Raw genomic sequence first — 27,883 nt, 5'->3', positions numbered from 1 at the left:
ATCGTTTTTCAACTTACTTTTTCTCATTTGCTACTGCTTCCCCAAAGCAACAAAAAAGTTTTATGTCATTAGGAAACCGCAAAAAGTAAAAACATCTCAAAAAATGTCAGTCAAGCACTAGCAGTAGCTGTAATCAAAATCTGCAAAATGTGACAAATCAGGCCGCATCTCCAGGTGGCCATGGGCTTTCTCAATCTGGAGGTGAATATTCAAACTGACAACGGCTTGTTTTTAATATCAGACGCTGGACCTTTTTTTAACGAATTATAGTGTGTCTGTCTCTGCACACTTGTATATGTAATTGTATGTGTAATTGTGTATGAATGTGAAGTTAGATTTATTGTTATTAGGTAGTGGCCAGAGGTGTAGGGCCCAGGGCTTCCCAAACTGGGGGTGGCGACCCCGCAAGGGGTCGCGTAAAAAACTTCAGGGGTCGCAGAGAGTGTAGGCTACCAATTTTACTCAAAGTACTGAATAGTAACACTTCTGTGCAAGTTATTAACTGTATTGAGAGTCGAACATTCAGTACGGTACGAGTATTTTCGCAAATTGATGTGGTAAAACGGAATCGGAATTTAAAATCCTTTTATTGCAATGTGAAGTAAGATGGCTTTTAAAAGTTGAAACTAAAAAGATTATTAGTGTTGAACTTTGAAGTAGTGATTTTTCTAATAAAAAAATCCAGACTTTGCCTACCATTTTCGCAATGACATCTGGTTCTTGAAATTATAGTAGGCTAAGTTATTTATCAGATTTGCTTAAAAAACTGAACGAGCTTAAGTTGTCCCTCCATAAAGAAAACATCTATGTTTTTACATTGAAATCTAAAATTAAAGTGTTCATCCACAAATTAAACGTCTGGAAACAAAAAGTTGAAAATGATTCATTTGAAATGTTCTCATTTTGGCTACTGAAAAGTTTTTGGTTAACAATGATGTTAAATCAAATGTTATTCAGCCTTTGGTGATTTAAACGTTTGTCAAATCTGTTGAAACAGTTTCAGAAGTGTTTTCTTCAAGAATTGGACAATACGAAATTAGCTTATATTGAATTCAAAACCTATTTGCAACGCAAAAACAAAGTAGCTAGCCACAGAGTACTTCTCTCAGGAAGATATTACTGATCTATCTTCTGACTTAAAGTTTAAATTTTGTGGAAATTTATCAATTTTATGTAGAACACCTTCACACTCTTTGGCTTAACGTTAAAGCGGAATATTTACCATTACCTGACTCAGCAGTAGGGCTAACCGCACTCCTGTCGTTTGTTTTGAGGTATTTGTCTTGAAAATTTCCAGCAGAGGAGTCTGAAAGAAGTAGCCTACTGGGTAGCCGATTTGTTGAGAGGATCGTCTCACCAACGACGCAATTACAAAGATCAGTAATTCTTCAACCTCAACTAATAGTCTTCCTCATAGTCTTCTCAACACAGCAAATAGTCTTCCTCAACCCAGCAAACGTTGATCTAAAATCGTGGGAACAACTTGCCAGTGATAGGTCAATCTGGAGAAAGAGAACGAGGGAAGGCACGAATTTTTTCGAAAAAAAAAACACAATAATACAATTTTGGTAAAGAGGTTACTTTCTTCAGCCACAGACATATACAACCAAGCAACCACACGGCATTTAACATAATGGATTAAAATTGAAACATAAACTATAAGCTACAAACGTTTTCGGCCATACACACGTTAGCCCTTATCAGGTAAACACAATAGGTAAACACAAAAAACAGGTAAACACAAAAATCAGGTAAACACAAAAATCAGGTAAACACAAAAAACACAATAGGATACAAAAGGCTCAGAAAAAATAAAACATTAGAAAAACGCTAATACAACCACGTTCCCAACTCTCCATACAATGTGCTTTTTGCCCACGTCTTTTCCTCTATAGGCTAGACTAGGCCTCCAAAGTCACATCCGACTGGAAAATAAAACCAATGCTCGGACACGAGCTGGAGCCTACGACGACAATTTGTGCGAGTCAGCTTTTTCAACGTTGATGAACAGACACCATCAAAACGAAGCAACTTTGAAACCGCCTTGGAACCAACACTAAGCTACGGCTGGACTTACTCTGCAGCAGAAAGCGGTCGCATTCATCACTTTCACATCCATCTGAATAAATATGTTTGCTGGTTTTTTTGTTGTGTTTCCAGTAGGCTATACGTGTCAATTGTAAAGTAGCAGTCTTTGAATAGGCTACCGTTAGCTTGATTTACGTTTTCATTCGAATTAAACTTCTCCATCAATATCACAAATGTAGGTTATATTTCGCACTGTTTATTATTTGAACCATGGAAGGTTGCGGAAAATTTTAGGAGATTAATAGGGGTCGCTAGCAAAAAAGTTTGGGAAGCCCGGTAGGCTACAAAAGTCGGAGTTTTAGAATATTTAAGAGTCGGAGTGGCCTATCGGTTTTTGGTCGGAGTCGAAATCTGAAATTCTTGGCAAAACAGGAGCCAGAGTCTAATTTTTTGCAAGTGGCTATACTTTTAGTATAGAAATATTTGCGCTGTAGCCTACTTGATGCATTTTTTCTTTTTGTGTAGGCTACTTTTATGGTTTTATTTGCCAAGCAGTCCCCCTTTTCATTTGAATACATTTATGCTTTTCTTTTCATGACAGGGAATTGGGAAGGTATAAGTTGTGGAATTAAGAAAATCTGAATTGCGTTTTATGGTTTGCGTTTGAAGTCAAAGTGGAGTTTGGAGTCCAATAAAATATTTTCAAAATATTTGAAGCAGGAGTGAATTTAGAGTCACAGACTTCGGAGTCGGAGTAGAGCAGGTGTCCAAAAAATCTGACTCCATAGGCTACACCTCTGGTGGTGGCTGACTAGATAACCGCTTATGATCTTTCGCTACCATCCTGATTGCGCCATGCATTGTTTTGACAATTTTCTTCACTCTGCTTAATTTTTTTTTATATGGCGCAGTGACGTTATTGAAACAAAGAAATTCACTTGCCTTGACTCCGGAAAAACTTTTTCAACTTCAACTAAGTTACACGAAGTTGGGTTAGGTATGCCTCTGAATTTCACCTTTTTTTCTGAAAGAAGAACAGCCAACTTTTCCAAATGGCTTAAAAATTTCTCCAGTTTGGAGGAAAGTCTTCCTATTTAGTACATAGCAATGATTTGAAGTAAGAAGTAAAAATACCATGATGAGGCATAGATTTAAAAAGCTCAAGCATAACGCTTTCTCGTGTTGCCAGACGTCATGAAATGAATTTCTCCGCAATTTAAGAAATGTCCTGTTACAATCAATGTGCGAGGTCTCACGACGGGCTGCTTTGTATCTTGATCGAGCGTGCTGCTTTGATTGTAAAATTCTTATACTATAGGTTATCATCGGTTATTGTCCTCTAGTAACCTTTAATTGCGAGATCTTTATTATGCATTGTATTTCCAGAACATTCATTCAGAACAAACCTGGAATGTTCTTTTGTTTTCATAATTGCCAAATGTCGTTTGTCATGATGTCGTAAGGATGTTTACCAGTGGATCTGTGATTGCAAAATCTGTATTATGTGGCGTGTTTTCTGGAGCCTTCTGCCCTACGTGACAATCTAGAAGCTTTTTCTTGTTTACGTTTAGTGCAGCTTGACAGGACAATGAGTTTTTATGATATAATATTACGTAACCTTCTCGAAGTTACTGGACCGAGCAATCTTCTATAAATAGTGGTGTAACTTGATGAATTGTTATGATGAGTTGATTATGAGTCGATTATGAGAGATCATTGTTGTAGTGGTGGCAGTTGGTAATAGACGCAAAGATTATTGTTGATCGAGAGTTGAAGTATTGAATATGAGTAAAGCAAAGTTGATGCTAATATAATTTCTGATTGAAATTAGAATCGTATGAAAAGCTGTGAGTGGAATACGTTAAACTCGATCAATAGTCGCAAGCGTTGAAATCTATTGCTGTTTACTGTACTGTTATTGTTACTTTGATTAATTGCTGGAAGTGGTGAACCATTCGTTGGAGTCCTTCAAGCGTTTTCATATATCTTTTCACTAGTAGAACTATTCGACATTTATTTGACTGCTTTTCGGTTATACCCATTAAACTACGTCATTGAACCTTTCCAAGTCTTTTTCCTGGTAAGAGATAGAAAGAAACTGTGACATGTCCATTCACGCTTTTATTTCACCAGCAAGTTGCTTCAATGTTATTTCATGTTATTTTTCTTCTATAAACCTTGGTCTTGACAAGTTTCCAATCGAGGACTCCCCTCTTTTGGGAAACTTAACATTTCCTTTGTAGTATTTCCTTCTAATTTTGTATGTAAGAATAAATATCAACCTCCAAGATGTAACTCTCGAGGTATTGACCTTGAGCTCTGAGCGTTGTGCAATGAAAAGGAAAAAACTATAGACTGGAGTGGATAATGTTAGCCTATATAATAAACAAATAAACCTACACGTGGATAAACTTCTGTTATCAAATACAGTAGCCTACGGTATGACAAAAAATGAAGAATTTTGACATAATTAGCAGCAAACAAGAACTAGGTGACTCATACTAAGCACTTTGTATCGGAATGACCTTTCCTCTCTCTGGATTGAAAATCGTTATTAAAAATTAAAGAGAAATCTTCAGGCGCCCTTTAAGTTTATTTCACAATAATGGCGTTAACGCATAAATTAAAAAGCAATTGATAAAATCCAGGATGTAATCATAGTGTAGGCCAATATAAGGTCATTGAAATGCATCGTAGGAATGAGTTCAACTGTATAGTGCGATAATACTGTCAGCTTTATAACACCGAAATTAGGAATTGTGATATTGCAGAAGCCTTGCAGTTTATTTTCATTTTCAGAATTCAAGATGCTTATAAACCGATAAAGTTTGTGAGTCTGACACGTGTTGAAGTATTTATTTATCTTGTAACGCTATTAAATATTAACTTATAAATCATGAACAAGTATATTCCACTGTAAATTACAACTTATAAGCTATATCAAACATGCTGTATCGGCTATAATCAAATAAACAAAACATGTAAAATTGAACTTGCTAAAGATTGCATTCATCGGGAATTTTAAAAGAGTAACAACAATTAAAGATAAAGTGGGCTGGTAACGGCATATACCTGTATGTGTAAAGAAAAACATTACAATAGCTTTAAAATGTTTATTAGAAGCGATAGCATGGATTAAAAGCAAAATAATAAAAATGTACTATATTCCTTTTTATAATCTTTCAGTTACTTCAAATTGCATAGGATCAACAAAAACGTTTAGCAAACTTTGCTAATAAACGAGGTTTATTGAAAAACGGCAACAACAATTGATAGTCATAATTAAACATAATTCGCAAAGAACACTCGAGTTTTTAGAAGCTTATGGGTCCAAGTTCATGTGATTTTTCTTTCATTTTACCAGATTGATCGGTATGAACTGTTCTGTATCTGGTCTTGGAACGATAAATGAAAAACACAACTCGGAAGATGAAGGCAAAAACTGAGAAACCCAGAATGACAGATGCAAGAATCAAATTTCGGTTGGCGTCAGCAAAGCGTAATTTTGCCACAAGGCCTGAAAGTCCAAGAATGAAAACAGGAAATACAGTGAATGTATAACGGGTGTACTTTTCGAGTACAAAATTGTCGAGAATAAACCACACAACGATAGTTGCAAATAAAATCGATAGAATCACCGTTGATGCATCTTCGATTGAAATGTTACCTAAAAATATAAATTGCATGGTAAAAGCTGCTCGACTTTATTACGTATGCCCCGAATATGAGGCATAACCAGTGGTTGCTCGTCCTAATAAGCTGCAAGTGAAATTGGTGAATGTCAATGTAATGTAAAACAATGTAAACCATTTTTGCAACCTATCAATTAAAACTAGCCACGAGCCGCCACAGAACATAACTGCCCTAAACAACAACGTTTGGACCATTAGTGATAAACTGGCGTTTCATCCTCCACCCCTTCATTGCAACTTCCCTTCAAGAATCACTAAGATGTTGAACTGATATGTTCTATTTGAAGAGTTTGTTAAACTAGGTGTTGGGCCGGGTGATGTAAAATCATCGTTCGGTAGTAGACCATCAAGCAAATGCAAACCTTGTACAAATGGACACACAACATGCATACTGTGCGCCTTACTGATACGCCAACTTTAAATTTCAACCGTCCATTTATCAGATTTTATTAGTTATATAACTTGTTTACTGGAATAAGATCGAAACGTAATTCTTTTATAACGATTATGTTTACTCAACAAACATTTGTTTCATAACTGTTACTGTACGCATAGCCTACTCTGGACTTGCGTTTGTTTTATTGTTTGGTCATCAAACATTGGATTGACAAAGGAATTCACGTCAAACAATTCTAGTCTTCACAATGCTTTGCTCAACATTGTTTTTATGTCAAGCAACGCTGAAAAAAAAAACGAAGGAAGTTTTCGTTTTTCTGGCTTGTTTCTTGTTCACTCTTATGTTCCCTTTCAATTCACCCAGTTATTGTTGAACTTTGCTTTATGTAAGTTGACAACGTAGTAAATTTTTTAAGTGACTGTGACTCACATCATTTTCCTGTACTTAATTCTGTCTGAATGTCACCCAACTTCATTGCACTTATTTAAAAGGGTAGATTTTAGACAATTTTGCTACACAATGTTATTTAAAGCTACGATTGTAATTTCTATTCAGATCAACGCAGGTTCTGCTATTTGTGCTGTTTAGGCTACACATTTGTTCTTGTTGAAAAAATAGATTTGTCAACTTTGGTCATAAATCGAAACGCTTGTAACATTCAAGCGACTTTTCTTTACATGCAGCAAGAGTAAATCAAACAAGAAACTTTTTGTAAAAGCAGGAAAGTTTGTGAAACCATGAACATGAAACCGGAGAGGCAGTGAGTTTTCTTTTACTTGGAGTTATGTAAGCATCTATTTTGGCAAAATCTCTGCAAAGCTGATGAAGTATGCCAAAAAGCTGAAACACATGTCTGGGGCTATTCGTGCAGCAATATGAACTTGACTGCAGAACATCCTTTTACCATCCTCTACCAAATAGAACAAAAGATCCGCATGTCTCGCATGAGGAGACTTCATCTTTGTTACTCTTAAACAACATTTCAGTGCAGCCCGGGAAACTTATACCAAAATACCAAAACTTATACCGGAAATCTTCTAACATCGGACATACATGTAAACTTGATGACTAAAATATTACTACTATATATTGATAACAAGAGCGTCTGTTAATATGATCATTCAAAACAAAACAAGTTTAACTAAAAAAAACGTCCTTTGAAAGCTACCTAGATGCTATAGTTACTATAATAGTATATAGATCAAAGACACAATTGATAAATCAATACAATACCTCGTTGGACAGGGGGAGTGATTCCTAAGCTGTCTTGATAAAGGATGACGTCGGTAAGATTAAGAAACGTTGCTATGGTCAGCCATGTTGCTGGAAGGCACAGGCCGTTTTGTATGAAAATGCGCACCAATCTCAATAGCACTGCACAGAAACGATTTCATGATAAGATTGTGGTTAAATGTGAAATAATAAAAAAATCCGTTTCTTTGGCTTGCTTTAGTTGTGTTGTGTAGTCAGGGTCGTGTTAGCACCATCTTACCCCCCAAAACCCATTAGTGGGCTTCTATGTTTAATGATAGCTCTTTGAAATAGAAAAAGAAAGCGTTAAGTTATGGTCGCAAACTCCTTCAATGTTGGGAAAAGTTTTACATACATCATTTCAGCAAAAAGTAAACAACTCGTAGTTAATCTTGAAAAAAATAGTAGCCTAGGCGTAAACATGTCGACAATGCAGTAGCGGATCTGGAAAAAAGTTGGGGAAAGACCAAAGCGTAGACTGCTTCATAGACTCTATGACTGCTTCATGAGTCTATGAAGCAGTCTATGACTAAAGCTTTAATAAAGCAAAATTTGTAAGATAGATGAACAATGCACAACTTAAAGTCCAAAAAAGTAAAGCTTGATAGGGGGTGTGGAAACCTTGCTCTCCGGAAAATTTTGATAAATAAAATCTTGTTTTGGTTTCATTTTTGGCACATTAATGTTTTTTACCAATATGCACAGTTTGTAGGCAACCATAGGTCTCTATGTGGACCTATATAACTAACCGTATTTCATCACATTAAAGTTGAGTTTGTGTATAGACTGTAGAAGATTTGGTTTAAAATTTAAATTAACCTACAATTTAAAAAAAACTTTATTTACGATCACAGAAGGATTTCAATAACTTATTTCTTGAAAATTCGTATAGCCTAGTAATACAGTATGGTGCAGTTTTTCAGCAGGCTAGAACTTCGAAAATATATCTGAGGTCTCCATAGAGCCGACCTTCGTTTCACCTATAGTATTTTCACGACACATTGCACTGCCACTTTATAAGCTAACCCCAGTCGGGATTTTGGAAGCAGTAAATACGCCTAGCATGATTTAAGCTACTGATTATTTACTGACTTTGTAGAGTATTTAAAAAAAAACAGCCAAAAAACATTAATCAGTCTAAAATAAATGGGCTTCTAAACAGCCGTCACCCCCCAGGAGGGGGAGGTTTACACGGCTCTGTGTGTAGCAGAATATTTTTACGACAAAAATAAGGCTCCAAATATTCCCACTCTTTGCTTATGTTATTGCTGTTACATAATAATTTGTTGGTTAATTTGTTTATCGGTATTGATAAGGACAACTAGCTTTGCTTTGAAGTTAGGCCTACAATTTTTTTTACATTTTTAAGGCATGTTTACAAAATGTGATTAAAAAAACAGAAGTTATGATTAAAAATCGTTAATTTACTGATTTACAGTAAGAACAACATATCTGAAATTATATTGGGTAAAATATAAAGCTATAGGCTAAACTACATCATAGCACAGAAAAATAACCAACAAACCTCTAGTTTCACTGCTTTCCAAGGAAGATAAATTGTCATACACTCGTTTGTATGACACCGCTGTAGCAAAGTACAGAGATATGACTGACAAAATCAAAAAAGCAAGGCTGAGTTCCAGAATTTCGTGATCAAACGCGAACAGCCATCCCACAGTTGCTCCAAATCCTAACATGTGAGCGATGAAGAAAGGCTACACAATGAAACATTTTACTTGTGAAGAAAAACGTACATACATAGCCTCTATCTAAATGTTAGAATCACAAGATTCAAATTTTCTAAATTTAACGCTACAATAACGCTTTGAAATGTCAGGTACACAACAAAGTTACACTGAAAAGAAATCATATAATTATCAACAATGAGTTTACACATGACACTTGGGAGACAGTCTTACAAAACCTTATCTATACATCAAAAAAGTCTTGCAATACGTGTCAAACAAACAGTGAAATATTTTATAAGGTGATAAAGCTCAGGTTGAAAATGATTTTAATAGCCGAAGTTTCAATGCATCAGCGAAGCCTAATTGTATCGTTGAGTTTATTAAGAAGTAGCGGAAATTTTAAAGCATTGTTGAATTTAAAGTTTAAAAATGCTTTAGGTTAATTTATGTGGTTGGTTGGTTTTGAATCTTTATCCTGGGACTGACAAAGCCTTGATAGGTTATTCCTGGTAGTTTCGCATACTTGTAGAGGCTCTTGGCGCAGGGCCGTTACCGAGATTGGCAGAGTAAAGTTTTCCAATTGTTGAAGCGTTGTTGCTGGGGAATTATTTCATCTATTAGGTGGCGCTGAATGGAGAGCAGTCTTCATAATGCGTTGCTCAAGCGCACACCCCGAGAGTCGAACCAGCGCCGCGTGATCTTGAGCCGGGCGCGTAACCACTGAGCTATTGGGCGTGAATAATGTGAATAAAAACACAACTGATATATACAATACTGATGAGTTAATAAGAAGAACTAGAAAATGTGCAGAGCCCATTAGTTTCCTGCTGTTGTATTTGCAAATACCAATGGCAGTATTTTTCAACTGGGAGTGCTATTTAACTTCAGAAAATGCCGGAAAGTGCTAGTGAATATGTTATCACCGAATGCCAACCATAAATTATTTTATTGAAAGCACCATGCATTGTAACAACTGGATGACAATAATAGGCTACTACAGGATTTAGACTGTGCAGTATGCAGATCTCTATCCAGGGGTGCAAAGAGATAGGAAGGATTTTAAAAAACACTGTTTATAGGCCAACTACAGCTTTTAACGTTTATTGTGGATAAGCAAATCATACTTACAATTGGGACTAAAGTTGGATCAAACTTTACTGGACTTTTGTTTTCTGGCAGAAACATTGAAACGAAGATGTAGACAATAGCAATGAGATTCCACACATATATGATGGGCCAGACAATTGCAAAAGCTGTGCCAGCTGGGGACACTTCTTGGTAGTACTTGGCATCCACATATCCGTTATTGGTTAAATACAAACCTGAAAAAATATGCAAATTACGTGTTTAGAAATCTTTAATAGCCTGATCAATGTGCAGTAGAGTTGACAGGAAGGTCAAGGCAGTACTTTTGAACCCGAGACCGAAATAAATTTGGGGGCACGTAACTTTTCCAAATGGTTCGTAAACTTGAAGAAACCACCGCGTACAGTGCATTTTTCTTTGAAGTGTCATGATTGGAACCCGCAGACCTCACTGGTATCCGGCCTGATTTACCCTATCAACTGTCCTGTCAATGCGTAAAAAGTTTACAATCTTTCTAACACTTTCACCACCTTTTTCCGGTTTGCATGTCAAGTTAGTGCTTTTTTGTGGCGATGTAAAGATGTTTCAGAAATTAGTGATTTTTCCTCACTGGTCTACATAGGCATATCCGCCGCAGCTTATAGGCGGCACATCAAAAATTGTTTTAATTCGGCATAAAAAGCACTTACCTGGTACATTTGCAGTATTCATATAAGCCAAGATCAGTGAAGCTACAAAGACCAACAACGTAAGAACAACCATAAACTTTTGAATTGCGTTTGAACCCATATCTGTTTGCAGCAGCAAATATGCAATACTACTGCGAATATACTTAATCTAAGTTCTGCATTAATAAAATAAAGTTTTAAAAACTTGCATCACTTCATTATACAGTTTACACTTATACATACATTTCACAACTTATAATCATTTTCTATAAAACTATCTTTTTCTAGGTCGTTGAAGCAATTGTCGATTTTTGTTCTTTTCGGTCTTGGGCTAGTTTATTATTTCAGCTGTGAAAATGAACCTCATCAACAACACAAATACCGTAACTGCAATCGGCAAGCCTCATTTATTTTACTGACACACTGCTTTTTATATTCTGCAGGAACGGGTTAACTCGTTTTTGTTGACGCCTCTCAATTTTTTTTGACAAATATGGTAGGCTAATTACAGTATCATATTATCTTTTCCATATAGCCTTTCCAGTGCTCGACTTTGACTAGTCCTTACTAATTAGTCAAAAATTTAGACAATATTCTGACCTCAAGTCACTTTTTGAAAATTAATCTCAATTGCTGTAATTAGCCTGCTGCTAGCACAAAGATTTAAAAGGCCTAAAGTTGTACAATTTTGAGAAATTAAAGTTAACTATTTGTAGATTTGCTGTCGAGCGGCAATGCGATAGAATTTGAGAAAGTGATTTTCAATCAACCATGGATTTTTTATTTCGTATCAGTAAAGGATAATTTTTGTGGCTGTAAATGCTGAATATTTGAATAGATATAAGTCAACAACCGATTTACGAATAACGAATGTTCAAAGCTGTGGCAATCAGGGATGCCAGCGACAAATTTCCAATAAACTTAAATTGTGTGCTTAAAAAAACCCAGATGAGGCAAAAAAAAACCAGGTCCAGAAAATATGTAGTAAAGCGGTTAAAAAAAAAATTGTGTGTGCTTTCAGCACCATTTTAAAGCATTACACAGAAGCCTCAGAAAGCTACAAATAGTAACACGTACCATAGCCTATATATAATTATACAATATTCATGCTTATGTTGGTATGGTAGTTAATATATACCATAACTAATCCAGAAATTGATTGCAGCAGTTGCAAATAAAAGTGCTCAATGTTTAAAAGACAGAGCTAATGTAAATTAACTTATGTGTAATGTAATATAACTATATACAAAAATAAGAGCTTGGTAGGCCTATGTGGGCTCACAGCAAAGATTTTGGTTCAAAATTACCTTTATGGTAAAGCGTCTACCTAGCAAGGTTCAGTGTGTGTTTAACCAAAATTTCTAAAACTGACTATAGATGTATGAGTGTATAGGCTAGCCATTAAGGTTAGTTTTGACGTTTGAACTAAACTTTATGCGGTGTGAGTTGTAGACTGCGGCTGAGGAGAATCATCATACGTGCTTACAGTTTGGTGTACAACTACGATAACTTGGTTCTTAGCAATAAACCCTGCTTAGCCTTTTTCATTTGAACATACTGTTGAAAAGAATAACTCAAATTCACAATAAATAAATGTTCAGTACGGTAACACAAATAGTTGTACTACTCCAATTTTTAGTCATCCACATTTTCATAAAGTTGGATCATTTCTTCAGCATCCTGTACCTCACTGACTGCAGTAGTTGATGCAAAAAACATTATCATTTTTGTGTTGCAGTGTGGACCATTTATCGAAGATCCCAGTGCTTTAATACCGTGCAAATTCTGTACAAAGTTGAAAACCAAAAAAACCTAGATTTACCTAAATTTGAAATAAAAAAACTTAAAACCCAGATGTGGTCAAAAAAACCCAGATCTAGGTGGAAAAACCAAGCTCTGGCATCCTTGGTGGCAATGCACTCATTTGAAAATAAGAGTAACCGTCCTCGCTTTTAAAGTTTCGTCACGGTTGGAGGATGACTCATTGCAATGGTTTGAACAATCACGTGACTGCAAAGCGTTATGTAATACGAGTACTACGTTATGTAACTTTTTGAAAGATTTGTTTTGATGATGTAAAAGATGACTCAAGCTCGATTACATTGGTCTGCATAAAAATTTTTTCTGTGTGAAATCAATATTTTCTACCTTATTTTGGTGCGCTGATTCCACAAACGCCATTCTTTTGCCATCACATCTGGTTTAAAAGTTACGTCATAAAAAGGTTTCATGCCTGAAAGGTCGTCCGATTACTGGGCATGCGACAACTCAGCAAGTGTTTCAATCTTATATTGAATCAATGTTAAAATAACGGATTTTACTGTCTATGGGTACTGCCAAGTCAGCAAATGAGATTTACGTGCTCACGCAGAGGTGGGCACCCGCTACTTTTAAAGTAGCACGCTACCCGCTACCGCTACTTGGACCAAAATAGCGCGCGTTACCGCTACCCGCTACCAATTTACAAAAGTAGCGCGCTACCCGCTACCGCTACTCGGACCAAAGTAGCGCGCGCTACCGCTACTTGTTCCGCTACTTTTGTTTAAAATGACAGTAGGAAACACTCTTCAAGTCCCGAGTGACGCAAAAGTGACCTTGAAAACGAATGTTATCATTCGTGTACACTGTCATTTTAACGTCGTTATAGAAAACACATTCTAAGGGAAATTTATTGTTACGCATCTTTCAAAAACACGACCATTTCAAAATGAGAGTCACGAAATCCTGCCCGCTTTGGCTTTAAGCACATCTTTTCCAACAGAGAAAAGTCTCTCCACCGCAGCACTGGAAGGAATGGGGGTGTTGTACAATTGGCTATTCACCACGTTCACCCTTTACACGCCAACGTTCCCAAAATGGGAACAAGGGGTTGAAGTCGCGCACAGCTTTACACAGACTTCATTTAAAATTTTTCTGTTTTGGATACTGTTGTTGAATGATTATTGTTTCAGATGCATTTGTTGAAAAATTATTATTTGCAAAATTGTTCCTTTATGAAAGCGATGGATTTAGTCCAAAATCATATTTTTCAGCTTTCGAAAAAAAGTGCTTCTCGAAAACACAAATCAAACTTTTTTTCAAACTATTTTCGTTTTTTATGTGAGATTATTACTAATCACTTGTTCCCCTACCATTGTTTCGTTATATTTAACATTTTTCTTCACATATTTGAATTCATACGTTGTTCCCAAAATGGGAACGTTGGCAACACGTGGTACACAAATAACGGAGTTTATCTCAAAAAAGTTCTCACTACTTCTACCAAGAGAACATTTTCACCGCTTGATATTTTCACAGCTTGATCTTAAGCAGAAAACACTTCTATGACTTCTATCGAAGGAACGAAAAGAGCTTGCAGATGGCGAAAAAAAGACAAAGCATCACTGAGCGACCCAAAAGAACTGCAGCCATACGATAAGGTTCAAGCTCATGGAGGGAAAAGCATGTTTGAGAAATTTTCTCTGTTCTTTGCTGATGACATGTTCTCTTTACTCGTAGAGCAAACAAGCTTATATACAAGGAGAGACAAGAATAGGATAAACTTCAAAGTTGACGAGGTTGATATGAGAAAACTTATTGGCTTACTATCAGTGTTGTACCCATCAATGAAATAAATTGGCGGCGTCAGCGTTAGCAAATTGCCTAAAAACTTCACGGCGTAAAGTAGGCCTACTGCGTAAGCTCTCAATGAAATTGACGGCGTCAACGCTAATTTCATGCGCTATTTTCTAAGACCATGAGCAGAGACCGTTTCCGCAATATAAAAACGTACTTGCACCTAGCTGACAATCATAATCTAGCTCAGTTTAAAATGGCCAAGGTACTGCCGCTGTTAGATCTGCTAAGGTCAAATTGTCAACAATTTGGTACATGTCACCGGTTACTAAGCATTGCCGAATCGATGATTCCTTATCGAAGACTACACAGTGCAAAACAATCAATAAAAGGTTGATTACAAGTTATGGATGTTGTGTAGCTCCGATGGTTATTTCTACCACTTCGAAATCTACTGCGGTAAAGATGAAAGAAGAGCTGAACCTTTGGGAGCACACGTAATTGAGACATGTGTTGCCGGCAAAGACCAACATATTATTCTCTTTGACAATTTTTTTCACAAGCCATCAACTACTTACTGATCTTGCTAGAGAAAAGTGAAAACATCAGAGCATGTGGTACAATTAGAGAGAACAGGACCGGTTCCTGTCTTCTCTCCAGTAAGGAAACCTTCCAGAAAAAGCCTAGAGGAGAATATGATTACTGATCAGACGGCATTGTAATTTATGCCAGATGGAACGATAATTGTGCTGTCACTATTGCAAGCAATTACTGCGGTGTAGCATCAACTCAAACAGTTCAACGAAGAGTGAAACATAAGGAAAAATCAGTAACACAACCATTTCTGATTGCTTACAATCAGGGAATGGGTGTAGATGTATGTGACAGGTTGCTATCCTCTTACCGGCCACGACTTCGATCGAAAAAATGGTGATGGAATCTTTTTGCGCATATTATCGACCTTTTAATTGTAGCTGCCTTCTGTTATTATAATCACGTAAATCAATGTTCTGAAAATCACCTTCAGTTCAGGCGCGAGATTGCTCGGTCATTGGTGAAAGTGGAGAAACCTAGGCGTCGACTTAGGCAACCTACTGCTCATTCGTTTGCAACCGCGCGATTCGACTCGTTGAATCCTTTTCTTGTATCATCGTGACAAGGAAGATGTGTAGTGAACATGAAAAATACAAGATGGCAATGCACAAAATGCGAAAACCGACGCATAAGTTATGCAGTGACGCATACCACCACAAATAAAGTTAGTGACAGGGTAGTTGTAAAAAGTAGAAAGTACAGCTACATGGTAGAAAGTACAGTGGTAGAAAGTACATTTGTTGTTTGTGGATCTCTTAAACGTGCATACTTTTGTTTGTTGTCTTTTTCAATGCTATTGTATCGAATAAAGTAAGCTACCCAAGTTTACGTCGTATTCAAATCATGGCTTACTATATTACAGGCCTCCCAGACGCGCAGTGCCACCTAAAAACTGGAGGCGAGTGTTTTAAAATCACGTTTAACGTGTAATTGGTACAGACCAATCATTTTATCATTTGCAACCATTTTTACATTTCTGACTGTCGAACCTACTACTTCTACACAGAATAAATGTTGCTAGATATTGAAACAACATAAAACAACTGGTTTTGCTATAGGTTGTGTAATGCTTAGAAAGCATGCAAAATTGCAATTTAACCAAATGTCAACAAAAGAAACTTAAAGTTTATCAACATGAAAATGTATGCATTACACTCAATTCAACAATATTCATAAACAAATATGCAGTTATATGCTGTGAGCTTTGAGTTTTCAATTGAGTTTTACATTGCCAATTAATAAATTGTCACTTCTGGCAATATACGAAAGCCACATGCTAGCACAGTGATACTCAACCTGTTTTCTTTTGTGGCCCATTTTTACCAAGCAGAAGTTTCTGTGACCCACTATCCTGTTCACACTGTTGTAGTAGCTTAAAATCAAGGTTCGTATATGGTGCAATACAAGGCATTGATTGCAACATGCCACCGAGTTTATAATTAGAACAAAAATTGCCACTTTGTAGTAAAAAACAGCAGCATCATTCATTGTTACCACTATCAAAACTACTAAACTAACGCACAAGTGCAAAATTAACTACAGTGAAACAAATGAAACTAAAATTTTCAATGAATCTAGCATTTTTTAAATAGTTCTGCGGCCCATCTCAAAATGTTTCCATGGCTGAGAACCGCTGTGCTAGCACAATCAAAACAATAAAACATATGGGGCTCTACATTGTGAAAGTCATACAAATTAGCATCAGTTCTGTAGTTTCAAAACTTTTAGCTTTGCCTCCTTGTTGCTACGAGGTGTGTACAAGCGCGAATGATTGTTAAACAAAATATTGCACAGGGTTGCAGCATGCTGTTTACTTGCACAAAGCAAAAGAACACATAGAGATTTACGGCAAGTTACATTTGCCACTTCTCGAAAAAGTATATAGCTGTAAAACACCCACTGGCAGACGTTATCGCCAGGAATTGTCAATCCCCCACGATTTATTTTTTTCATGCATTCACCGTACTTTTTGTAATAAAAACCGGTGTCATCAACATCAAAATTACTGTTTCGCACAACATAACCAGCAATATACAACAATGTCATCTTACATCTGTAGGCAGTGAGCCCTCTAATTTGTTCAAATGTTCAAAGACTGTGCAAACGTTTTCTGACATAGAAAAATCACATTTCAAGCAAGAGTGACCACCAGCATTAGCACTTTTTAACAGGTTTTTGTTTATGCCAAGAAGAAGTTTGGTTTTGTAAATATCATCTTGTTCAAGCACTTGCTGTGCAGTAATAAAATATGCACCACCTGAGCCCTGGCGCAGTTTGCCAAACTTTTTCTGAAGTGCATCGGTAGAAAACTTTTGCTGAAAATCTCAGATTTTTATGCTTGTGTGCAGGTAAACAGCATGCTGCAACCTTGTGCAATATTTTGTTTAACAATCATTCGCGCTTGTACACACCTCGTAGCAACAAGGAGGCAAAGCTAAAAGTTTTGAAACTACACAATTGATGCTAATTTGTCTGACTTCCACAATGTAGGGCCTCATATGTTTTATTGTTTTGATTGTGCTAGCACAGCGGTTCTCAGCCATGGAAACATTTTGAGATGGGCCGCAGAACTGTTTAAAAAATGCTAGATTCATTGAAAATTTTAGTTTCATTTGTTTCAGTGCAGTTAATTTTACACTTGTGCGTTAGTTTAGTAGTTTTGATATGCAATCAATGCCTTGTATTGCACCATATACGAACCTTGATTTTAAGCTACTACAACAGTGTGAACAGGATAGTGGGTCACAGAAACTTCTGCTTGGTAAAAATGGGCCACAAAAGAAAACAGGTTGAGTATCACTGTGCTAGCATGTGGCTTTCGTATATTGCCAGAAGTGACAATTTATTAATTGGCAATGTAAAACTCAATTGAAAACTCAAAGCTCACAGCATATAACTGCATATTTGTTTATGAATATTGTTGAATTGAGTGTAATGCATACATTTTCATGTTGATAAACTTTAAGTTTCTTTTGTTGACATTTGGTTAAATTGCAATTTTGCATGCTTTCTAAGCATTACACAACCTATAGCAAAATCAGTTGTTTTATGTTGTTTCAATATCTAGCAACATTTATTCTGTGTAGAAGTAGTAGGTTCGACAGTCAGAAATGTAAAAATGGTTGCAAATGATAAATGATTGGTCTGTACCAATTACACGTTAAACGTGATTTAAAACACTCGCCTCCAGTTTTTAGGTGGCACTGCGCGTCTGGGAGGCCTGTAATATAGTAAGCCATGATTCAAATACAAAACACGATACGATATTTTTTGGTACCTTTACATGCCAACGTTCCCATTTTGGGAACGTTGGCATGTAAAGGTACTAATAATAAAAAACAAACAAAGAAATAAAATTTTTAAATTTTTTTCATAAAATATTCTTAGTTAGACTAAAAATTACAATATACAAAAAAATCACGAACAAATAACGAGAGATAGTCTTCGCCGCCTGTAAAGGGTTAATGAACAGATGTTTTAACTCGGTATTCGAAAAGCTCAAGGACTGATTGCATATGCAAAATCAGGGAAGAATGCAATATCACACATATTCCAGAACCTATTATGAAATGACGTGTACAGAGGCCGCATGAGCTACAAATGTAACAACGACAACAAGGATATTTAGGCTAATATGTAGGTCTGTCACAATCATTATGCGAAGCCTCACGACAGGCAACATTATGTGTCTTGACCAAGTGTATTGTTTTAATTGTATAATTCCTACGAAATGTTAATATCGGTTACTGTCCTATAGTGCCTTTGATGGCGAAATCCTTGTTATGTGACGTATTTCTAGAAGATGTACTCAGTTGTAATGTACTGTACTCAGTTGCGCCTCTATACGCACCTGCGATGGATACAGCGCTATATAAAAACTAACATTATTAATTTATTATTATATTATAAGATTTTGCATAAGTGCAAGACTAGAAGCTTCTCAACCCAGACCGAACAATTTGTTAGGTGGTAGGTTGTTATGACGTCACAAAGATGTTTACGGGTTGTAAAACTTGACCAGAACTATGAGTGCTTACGAGGTAACATTGACGTACCTTCTGGAAGTTACTGGTCAAAATAAACCAGCTACAAATAGTGGTGTAATATGATGGTAAGAAATGTAGAGATTATAGTGAGATGATTGTTGATTGAGAGTTGAATTGATGTTATTGAATACGAGTAGATGAGAGTTAGTGCCATTATAAGTTGTGATCGAGATTAGATTTCTATGAGAAGCTGCGAGTGAAGTACGTTAAAGTCGATTATAAGAGTTACAGGCGTTGGTATCTATTGCTATTCATTGTTACTTTGATTATTTGTTGGAAGTATTGAGCCATTCGTTGAAGTCCTTCAAGAATTTTCATTTATTATCTCATTAAAAGAACTATTCAGATAGAAGAAGTATTGCAGATTTATCTGTAGATTTCCATCACGCATTGAAGTGGTGATCAGATCATGAAATTTTCTACGGTTCGAGAAAAAGTTTTCTCTGCCTATAAAAAGTTGGATGGTAGTTTTATCAAATATTGGAAGAACTATTCGACCATTTATTTGACTGCTTTTCATTGATATCTCATTAAACTACGTCATTAATCTTTCCCAAGCCTCTTTCCTGGTGAGAGATAGAAAGAACCGTGACAAGGTCTAAATCATCACGAGACACACAGAAAATGAGAAACAATTCCAAAAAATTACTAACATAAGTAGTCTAATGCAAGCTGAAATTCACGAGCCATTCTTGCCTTAAGGTTTTTATCCCGAAATATCAGGGTCAACCAGTTGTCTGCAGTGACTCCTTCATTTCTCTCTATCGTTGAAGTCTTCAAATGTCTTTTTGTCATATCATCCTTCGTGTTTTTAGATGGAAATGATTGAGATGGTGTGTGAAAGGATATTGAGAGCTGGATCAAAAATGTGATGCTTTTGGAACTGAATGATAACGAGACAACGCGAACGTTACGCCTAAAGTGTGTTCGTTGAAGCTTTAAGTGAACAGATAATTCAGCAAAATGGATATGGTCTTCTGTTCTCACGAATTATTCGTACAGCATTATTAACTCTAAAATACAAAAAATCCTTTGTCAACATTTTTTGAGTTGATTTACTTTACAATGGGCCACTGGATTTCTAACTCTTTATTGAACTACAAACCAAATGTTTTTAACTCTCATTAACGAAATAAATTTCTGCTAAAGTTTAAGCAAACAACAAATGTCAGCACATTTTATAAAACGTTTAGAAACTTTTCAATCGTCCTGAACTTATCAAGGCTCCATTTTTGAAGACAATAGGTTTTCCAATAAAACACATTTGTTTTGGCTATATTTTTAATTAATTCAAGTTAAGTGTGGTCGAAAACTTTGATTTAAAATTTTTCTTCTAATAGTTTTAAATGCAAAAAAAGTTCAATAAAATTATGAGTTTTTGGGTCGACCAGCGCTAGTTTAATAAAAAGATTTTAAATAAGATTTTTTAACCGAGACAAGAGACACTTCCTACTCCCAGCACTCCTAGAAAAGTCAAATTAATCTGGCATATTTTTATCGGCATTTGCATTAAAACATGTCGCTAAGAAATTCGGCATGTTCCAAGACAATATCTTAAAATATGAACAATTATAAAGATTTATTTCGACTATGTTTCAACGGCTACGGGCTACTCGATCCGGACGCAATTATTGTTTTATAATGTACGAAGTATCCAGGGCCGTTGACAAGATTTCTCGGGCCCGATACCAAATTATTTTTGGGCCCCCTTCATCGACAAAGTTATAAATATAAAGGTTGTGTACAAACTTTTATTGATGTCGTTTAAGCATGGTCATTTAACAAATCTTGCGCAATCTTACAATTTCTCGAACCGCAAAACTTACTATCTCTATCTAGTGGTTGCTTTTTTGAACTTTTATTTGTTACATGGCGCTAGAGTATTACTTTCCGATTTCATTGATGTTTCACTGGTTATTCTAGGCTCACCAGAAGAGAATCTACAGCACTGCAGACAGTCAGAAAGTTTCCATTTGATTTGGGAAAGGTGTTTGGGCCTAGGTCAAACATTTGCTGATTGCTGCAATCTGAAAAGCGGTTTTGGTCTAATTTTAAGTGCAAAAATAAGGATAGCAATCTTCTTACCTGTGCCATTTCAGTTTTTAAGTTTGAAAAAACATTAGCTTGTTTATTTTGAAATTCGTGTTTCGGGTAATATTCGTGGTTAGGGAAATCACTATAGCCTACTAGGCTAAATTCTTATTTTACTGTTTGGTGGAAGAAGTGGCTATTTTACAACCAGAGTGGGCCGGTACCCGGAAGGGGTTCTGGTACTTTACCATCTGACGGCTGAAGTGGCTGTTTTAACCTCTGATGGCAATTCCTTTAGATCTGATGATATTAAGATCTTGATAATCTTTGAAGTCGCGGGGAATTTTTTAAATCCGAGCCCCTTAAATATTCTGGCCCGGGTCCAAAAGTACCACCTAGACCCCCTGTCAACGCCCCTGGAAGTATCTGTGTATTTATTACCTTCTATAAGTAGTTTTTCTTATTGTTCTAGACCAGGGGTCACCAACCTTTTTTGCATGCGGGCCACTTTGGCACTAAGGAGAGCTGTGGCGGGCCGCACTAATAAAATGCTAGGTAGGTTGACTCTTGTGTTTGTTTGTTTGTTTATCTTTATCCTGCATTGCGGGAAAGCGGACTTGAGCGCTATGCATCGGTGTACGCCTTCCGACATACACCTGACCCACGCTGCAGCCGACGGCAATATCTGTTTCCGGTTGTCTACTCTACTTATGACTTAAATTTGGTACTACCCATTACTCGAAATCGATCACTGGGTAGAGGCAATTATCGTTAAGTTTCTTGCCCAGAGAAACAACAGCAAGTGCGGGTGGCTGGAGTCGAACATGCAGGCTCTCGACTGCGAGCCCAACGCGCTAACCACTCGGCCACGGCTGCCGACTTATGCTAGAAAAGAACGCATTTCGTACCCAGTATCCAACGTTACATGTTGTTCATACTTATGTTAGAATACCGCAGCAACAAAATTAATCGAACAACGCTACTGCCAGGCTAAGCTCCTTTTACAACACTTTTGACTTTTTTAACAATGCCTAATAAACGAGGCCACTTGTTGTGCGCACTTATAGCGAGGCGAGCGGTCTCTTCAGAATATTCATCGCCAAGCAAGAGTGGCGTTGTCACTTCGCTTCACAAAAGATATCTTGCAATTAACAATTTCAGTAAACAAGGAAATGTTTGACACATTGCAATACAGGCAACAATAGTGACCTGCAAACATATCAGCGAAAAATAGGCTCCAATAATAGGGAAAAAGAAACCAGGCACCATGAAACAAACGCTTGTGGAAATCACCGAAAAATCGTAATTCTATCGTAGCCTAATTCATGAACAGTCTTCCCTCTAAAAAAGCAATGAGTTGTTTTTTCATCCTTTTTGTGAGAGTCTATAAAACCGTCTTTCTTTTATTATACACAACTGTCACTTGCTGTGCTTATTAGCGTGGCAAGAATTTGTTGATTAACAACATTTTGCAGTACTTGCTTCGGCAGTACATACACTAAAATTGAAACGATCCAGAGAAAATTAGCATGACCCCTGCACAAGGATGACACGCAAAATTGTGAAGCGTTCCATATTTCTTTAAAAAAAAAAAAACATTTTGCAGTACTAAGCTAAATATTTTCATAATAGTCTACAATCAGAAAAAGTATTGAAATATATATATAATATTTTGCCAATTTATTATAAATTGAGTTGGCACACGGGCCTATTTTGCCAACACAAACTTGCATAAAGGAACACTGCTCGTGAAATCCAATAATGGTGAAACGCACACTAGTGATAACATGACATTTGCAAACTTAAAATAAGTAACCCTATGCTCACAGACAATTTCGAAATTCGAAAACAAGGCGTTTTAATGAACCACTGGGACAGTGTGGCTGGACATCGCATTGGAATAACTTTAAACACTCCCCCACCTAGAATTATAATCTGATTGGTCGGCGTGTGGAATCGTATGCAAAGCGAAAATATGCTCCCCGGAAAGTATTTTTTGCCTTCGTGCTCTTTAACTCCTCAAGAAAAGTATATTTTGGTTATACTTGTACGCTGATACCTTTCTCGGGCCGCAGCGATACAGCGTGGCGGGCCGCATGCGGCCCGCAGGCCGCCATTTGGTGACCCCTGTTCTAGACAATATGATCATAGAAGATGCTTCTTCAATGGTGTTGACACTTGTGCTGACATCTGCAATTGTATGGTTAATAATGGAAAACTTTGTAGTGGAAATTTACTGTCGATACACGTTTACTGCGTTTCCAACATAGATCATCTATTTCAGTGGTCTGGTGGCAAAGCTACGCAAGCCTAATGTTGAAGACACTCGCAACTACGCTTTTGCTGTCGTAATTTTGATGTTCTGTATCTTTGCAACAATCCTTCGAGTTGTTTTGTCTTTTCGTCGCAAAAAAGTCAGAGTTGCTGCTGCCGCTGTAGTTTAATCATACACCAGAGGCCAGCTACGTCAACGGAAAGCTAGCAATGTGCTTTCAAAAGAATCATTATTGAGCCTATTCAAATATAGAAGACTTTGTTCTTTGTGAAGATTGAAGTATTGTTGTTTTATTTTTAATCTCTACAAAATACCGGGTGCGAAAGACGATTTGTAGACTGAGCAATGTGCCTCGTGTTTTTCTGACAAATAGGTCTAATATATGCCCTGACAAAGTTGTGAGTTTTTCGAGATTTGAAATAAACAAGACATCTATTGTTTTATAGCCTAAATTAATTTGGCTGCCGCTGTAGGCTATCAGTTGACTCAACTGCAGGATCTCTGGTTAGCCTTTAAGAGTATTCATTTAGGCCTACTTTCAGATAGTTGGAAAATAATTTGGGTCCGAAACTAATGAGCTCCTTGGGTGCCAAATCAAGATAATTCTAAAATATTTTAATATAAGTTATTCAAGAAGTATGAGATGGTTTCTTCAAGCTTCCGGGTCCAAAAAGACCCCTTGGACTCCCCTGCCAGCACTATTGCTTACTTACATGCATTATTTTCATTATAGATTGGTCACAACCGTAAACCATAATCTCTTCGTGGGAAAATTGTAACATAAATTTCCCGATCTGTATGCAATGACCGAAAGAAACACTCTTCTGAAAACGTCTATTCAAGAATTGAATTTCTGTAAAAATAGCCTTAAAGCTGTCGAAAATGGGATGCAACGCCGTACACCACTAAAACTTGTCACTACAGAACAGATTACTTGGATAAAAGACGGAAATTTTCGTCCAGCTGACAAGCACTAAGCAAAACAGTTAAATGTGCGACTAACATCTCAAGCAACCATTTCACGAATGACCAGAATAGATATCAATATTTCAAACTCACGTACGCAGTACTGTGACGTAATAGTGAAAGACATTGTCACGCAATTCAAACAGGTGTTCAAAGGTGGTGATGCCATGTTTCATGTTTAAATAGGTTTGATACAAGTCTTACGAACGATGGTGCAATTTTGGCTCATTTTTAGGAAAAATTCCATGACGTAATACGCTAAGATTCAGTAGACCTGAACGGTTTTTATATGACGTTTGATTAGATGAACAATTGTCTGGAACAAGCTCTTAGACATCCTAGTGCTTACATTTGAGGCGCTATCCTCAGGATGTATGCCAGCATCCAACATATCTGAGAACTCACTTACTTTTTGTGCAAACTTATTTTTTAACCAGTTAAATTCGGGATCTACCCTATCACGAAGTTCTGCCAAAATTGCAGAGTTGAAAATTTTACGCAAAAGTGCATGGAAATGCCGTAATTCCTCTTCTAAAGTAGATAAGTTAGATCGAAAAATTAACAGTTCCTGCTTATCACTCAAAGAACCTAGAGCTACAGAAAGTTCCCCAATTTGAGTCAAAATATCCCTTCTATTATGCCGGGCCTCTCGAACTGACTTAGCTTCATCGTTACTGGGTCCCTCCCCAGAATGGCCTGCCCGACCGCAAAGAACATCATCAGACTTGAACTCAGTCGAGTCGACGGCGGTCGAGTCCCTGTCGCCACCGAGTGTAGACATATTAAATGTTCGGGCTAAATTTAATAATTAAAAAATTAAGTTACACAAACACACAAAATAGTACAGTAGTTATAAAAAACTTAACTGCAAAGACCGTAAAAATACAAAAAGAATTCAAATGCACAATACCGTAGTTGTAGTGGTATATGAAGTCCTACCACTTCTGGAGACTTCCATTCTAGGCTATAAAAGTTCCACAAAACTTGCTTGGATTCGTCCACTTGAAGCTTCAAGCACAGATCGATTGTTTTTAATCTTTTTTCTTGCCAATGAATGTCAATGTTGTTTTTCTTCAGAACCAACAAGGAAACGCTTTTAATTGTTAGCTTGAAGTTCTTCAGTACCAACTGAAAAGAAACGTCTTTATTATTTATGGTCACAACCGTAAACCATAATCTCTTCGTGGGAAAATTGTAACATAAATTTCCCGATCCGTTCGTCTGTATGCAATGACCGAAAGAAACACTCTTCTGAAAACGTCTATTCAAAAATTGTATTTCTGTAAAAATAGCCTCAAGGCTGTCGAAGAATGGAGGAAACACCGTACCCACTAAAACTTGTAACTACAATACAAATTACTGAGATAAAGACGGAAATTTCGTCCAGCTGGCAAGCACAAGCAAAACCGTTTTAATATGCGACCAACTCTTCAAGCAACAATTTTACAAATGAAAGAATATAGATTGCAATATTCCAAACGCACGTAACCATCTTCTGTGACTTAATAATGATAAGCATTATGAAGCTATTCAAACACCTGTTCAATTTGGCTTACACCATATCTCGTAATTCAAGATTTAACGATGATGTAATGTTTCAACAGGTGTGACAAAGGTGATGCAATCTTTGCTTATTTTTTAGTAAAATTCCATTACGTCAGACGCCAAGATTCAGTAGACCAGAACGGTTTTATGTGACGTTTGATTTGTACAGATATTGTCCGTAACATAGATCTGCTATGTTTGATATAGGCCTACAAAATTCAATTAAAACTAAACTGACTTAGGTCTACATCAGTCTAATCATTTTTGCTTTCACAATTTTGCATAATGTTGTGGAAAATTATTGTTTCTTTAAAAACCAATTGTTAATTTATGAAAAAACAAAAAAGTGATATAAAACAAGAATAGCCTAAACAGTCACATTGTTTAAGGTTTTGTTTTGATAGGGAGACAACGAAACGACTATGAGCTACAGTCTACCCATAGTGATTTGGGTGTACCAATTAGCCTACTTGCCACCCTGAAATGAATAACACTATTCAACAGTTTAATCAAATCGGTTGCAACCATAAATGAAACATAAACAAGGCTAGTAAGTTATAGGCTACCGTACTTCGATTAGGTACTAACTTGCAATTAATCGCCAGCGTCATAAAATTTTATGCAAAATTTCCAAACGAATATGATAAAAGCTACAGGTGGACACCATGAGCCAATGGACATCGTTGTATATCGAGATAGGAAAAATGTAATAATAGGTCAAATAATAAACCATGCTTTAATTTACTACCATTGCTACAACCTACTGAAATGCGACAACGAGTAGCCAAAGAAATAGAAACAAAATATTCTGCACAAGGCCTGTTTTCATTTTTGGTTGGCTTTGAATCTTAATCTTCGAACTGGCAAAGCCTCTGATAAAATATTTCTTGCAGTTTCGCATAATTTTAAAGTCTTTGAATCACTGACTGCCTTTACCGATATTAACAGAGTTGAGTGGAGTTTCAGCTTGTTCGAGGTGTTGTATGTGACCTATTCCATCCGCCAGGTGCCACTGAATCGAGAGTAGTCCTAAAATGCGTTGCTTAAGCGCATACACGAAAAACTAACCAGTGCTGTAATATGCCTGTCTCCCCACATCTACATGTAATTAGATTCAGCGTTATGGGACGGTAGATGACCGGTTAAACTGTGATAAGCTATGGGAATATATGAAATGGCTTTGAAAAAATTCATTTGTTGACATCTGGCAACGCTTGATGTCTGCTAGCCAGGTTATGTTGCCAAATAGAAAATACTATCTCAAATTTGAAAAATATCACGGTCTCAAAAAGTTTGGTTTCACAAAAAAAACTGAACAAATGAACCAGGCTGGAAACTTCATAAAATTTTAAAGTTTTTCATTTTAGCGATTACGTTAAAATAGAGCCATAAGATATGAATACCATTTATCAGAAGACTCTAACAGACGGTTCTCTTTGGGAAAGTGCTTGAAAGGAAATAAAATTGCTATTGGTAATAATCATAACCATGTTTTATTTTGATCCCATTGCAACAAAATACTGCACAGTGCTCACAGCCGCGTGCTCTGTAGCTTTTTCGAACCCAGGTCCTTTTAAACGTTACTCAAACGTCCTCACCATTTGGCTACTAAATGGCTGTGTGAAAATTAAACTTACTCCATCTGGTAACACTGTCTAATCGTAGTTGCTGGCAATGGCACTGTTTGGCTGCATGTTTTGGTCTTTGACAGTCAAGTCTTGCTGACCAGTGAAATAAATCGTTTTGTTACCAAGAAGAAAAATCAAACTTTTTTGGTCTTCAGCAGAACGAAGTTTTTATTAAAATGCTGAATTCAATCATATGAAAATAATTTTATGAGATTTATTACCTATGTAGCATAGAAAATTGAAATGTGAAAATGAAATAGCCTATGCATAGAAATTGTTCATTCTGTAGCAGAGAAAATTAATTAATTGTCTTGTCTGATGTACCTAGTAGGCCTACCTACATAGGCCATTTCCCTTGCTGTGTAGTTGCTTATTTTTTGTCCTACCTACTGAAAGTGAAAAGGAGAATTGAATCCTTTTTCCTGACTATCAC

General features: G+C 36.6%; 1 protein-coding gene and 1 non-coding gene across 2 annotated transcripts; one reads left to right on the top strand and one right to left on the bottom strand.

Annotated features, from left to right (window-relative positions):
- Nucleotides 1–4,602: 4,602 nt before the first annotated feature.
- LOC145782074 (uncharacterized) lies at nt 4,603–10,982 on the bottom strand. The gene is made up of 5 exons (XM_082593810.1): nt 10,832–10,982; nt 10,185–10,378; nt 8,894–9,083; nt 7,351–7,491; nt 4,603–5,695 (listed from the first exon to the last, which is right to left on the bottom strand). Exons 1-5 carry the CDS (start codon nt 10,929–10,931, stop codon nt 5,343–5,345), a joined length of 978 nt encoding a protein of 325 aa, XP_082449936.1. The 5' UTR covers nt 10,932–10,982; the 3' UTR covers nt 4,603–5,342.
- Nucleotides 10,983–22,510: 11,528 nt separating this feature from the next.
- LOC145782637 (U6 spliceosomal RNA) lies at nt 22,511–22,617 on the top strand. Its single transcript, XR_014290865.1, has one exon. It is a non-coding gene; the product is annotated as a U6 spliceosomal RNA (small nuclear RNA).
- The last annotated feature ends 5,266 nt before the right edge of the window (nt 22,618–27,883 follow it).

Source organism: Aplidium turbinatum, chromosome 13, assembly GCF_918807975.1.
Source record: "Aplidium turbinatum chromosome 13, kaAplTurb1.1, whole genome shotgun sequence".
Classification (NCBI taxonomy): Eukaryota; Metazoa; Chordata; class Ascidiacea; order Aplousobranchia; family Polyclinidae; genus Aplidium; species Aplidium turbinatum.
Note: the sequence above shows the minus strand (reverse complement) of the source record. Positions and strands in the feature narration are given on the sequence as shown.

Excerpts from the sequence above, each read along its gene's own strand:
- LOC145782074 (XM_082593810.1), bottom strand. The coding sequence starts at position 10,931 with ATGGGTTCAAACGCAATTCAAAAGTTTATGGTTGTTCTTACGTTGTTG. Across the intron at positions 7,492-8,893 it reads GGAAAGCAGTGAAACTAGAG|TGCTATTGAGATTGGTGCGC; the intron begins GTTTGTTGGTTA and ends GTTTCTGTGCAG. Across the intron at positions 5,696-7,350 it reads CACTCCCCCTGTCCAACGAG|GTAACATTTCAATCGAAGAT; the intron begins GTATTGTATTGA and ends TTATATTTTTAG.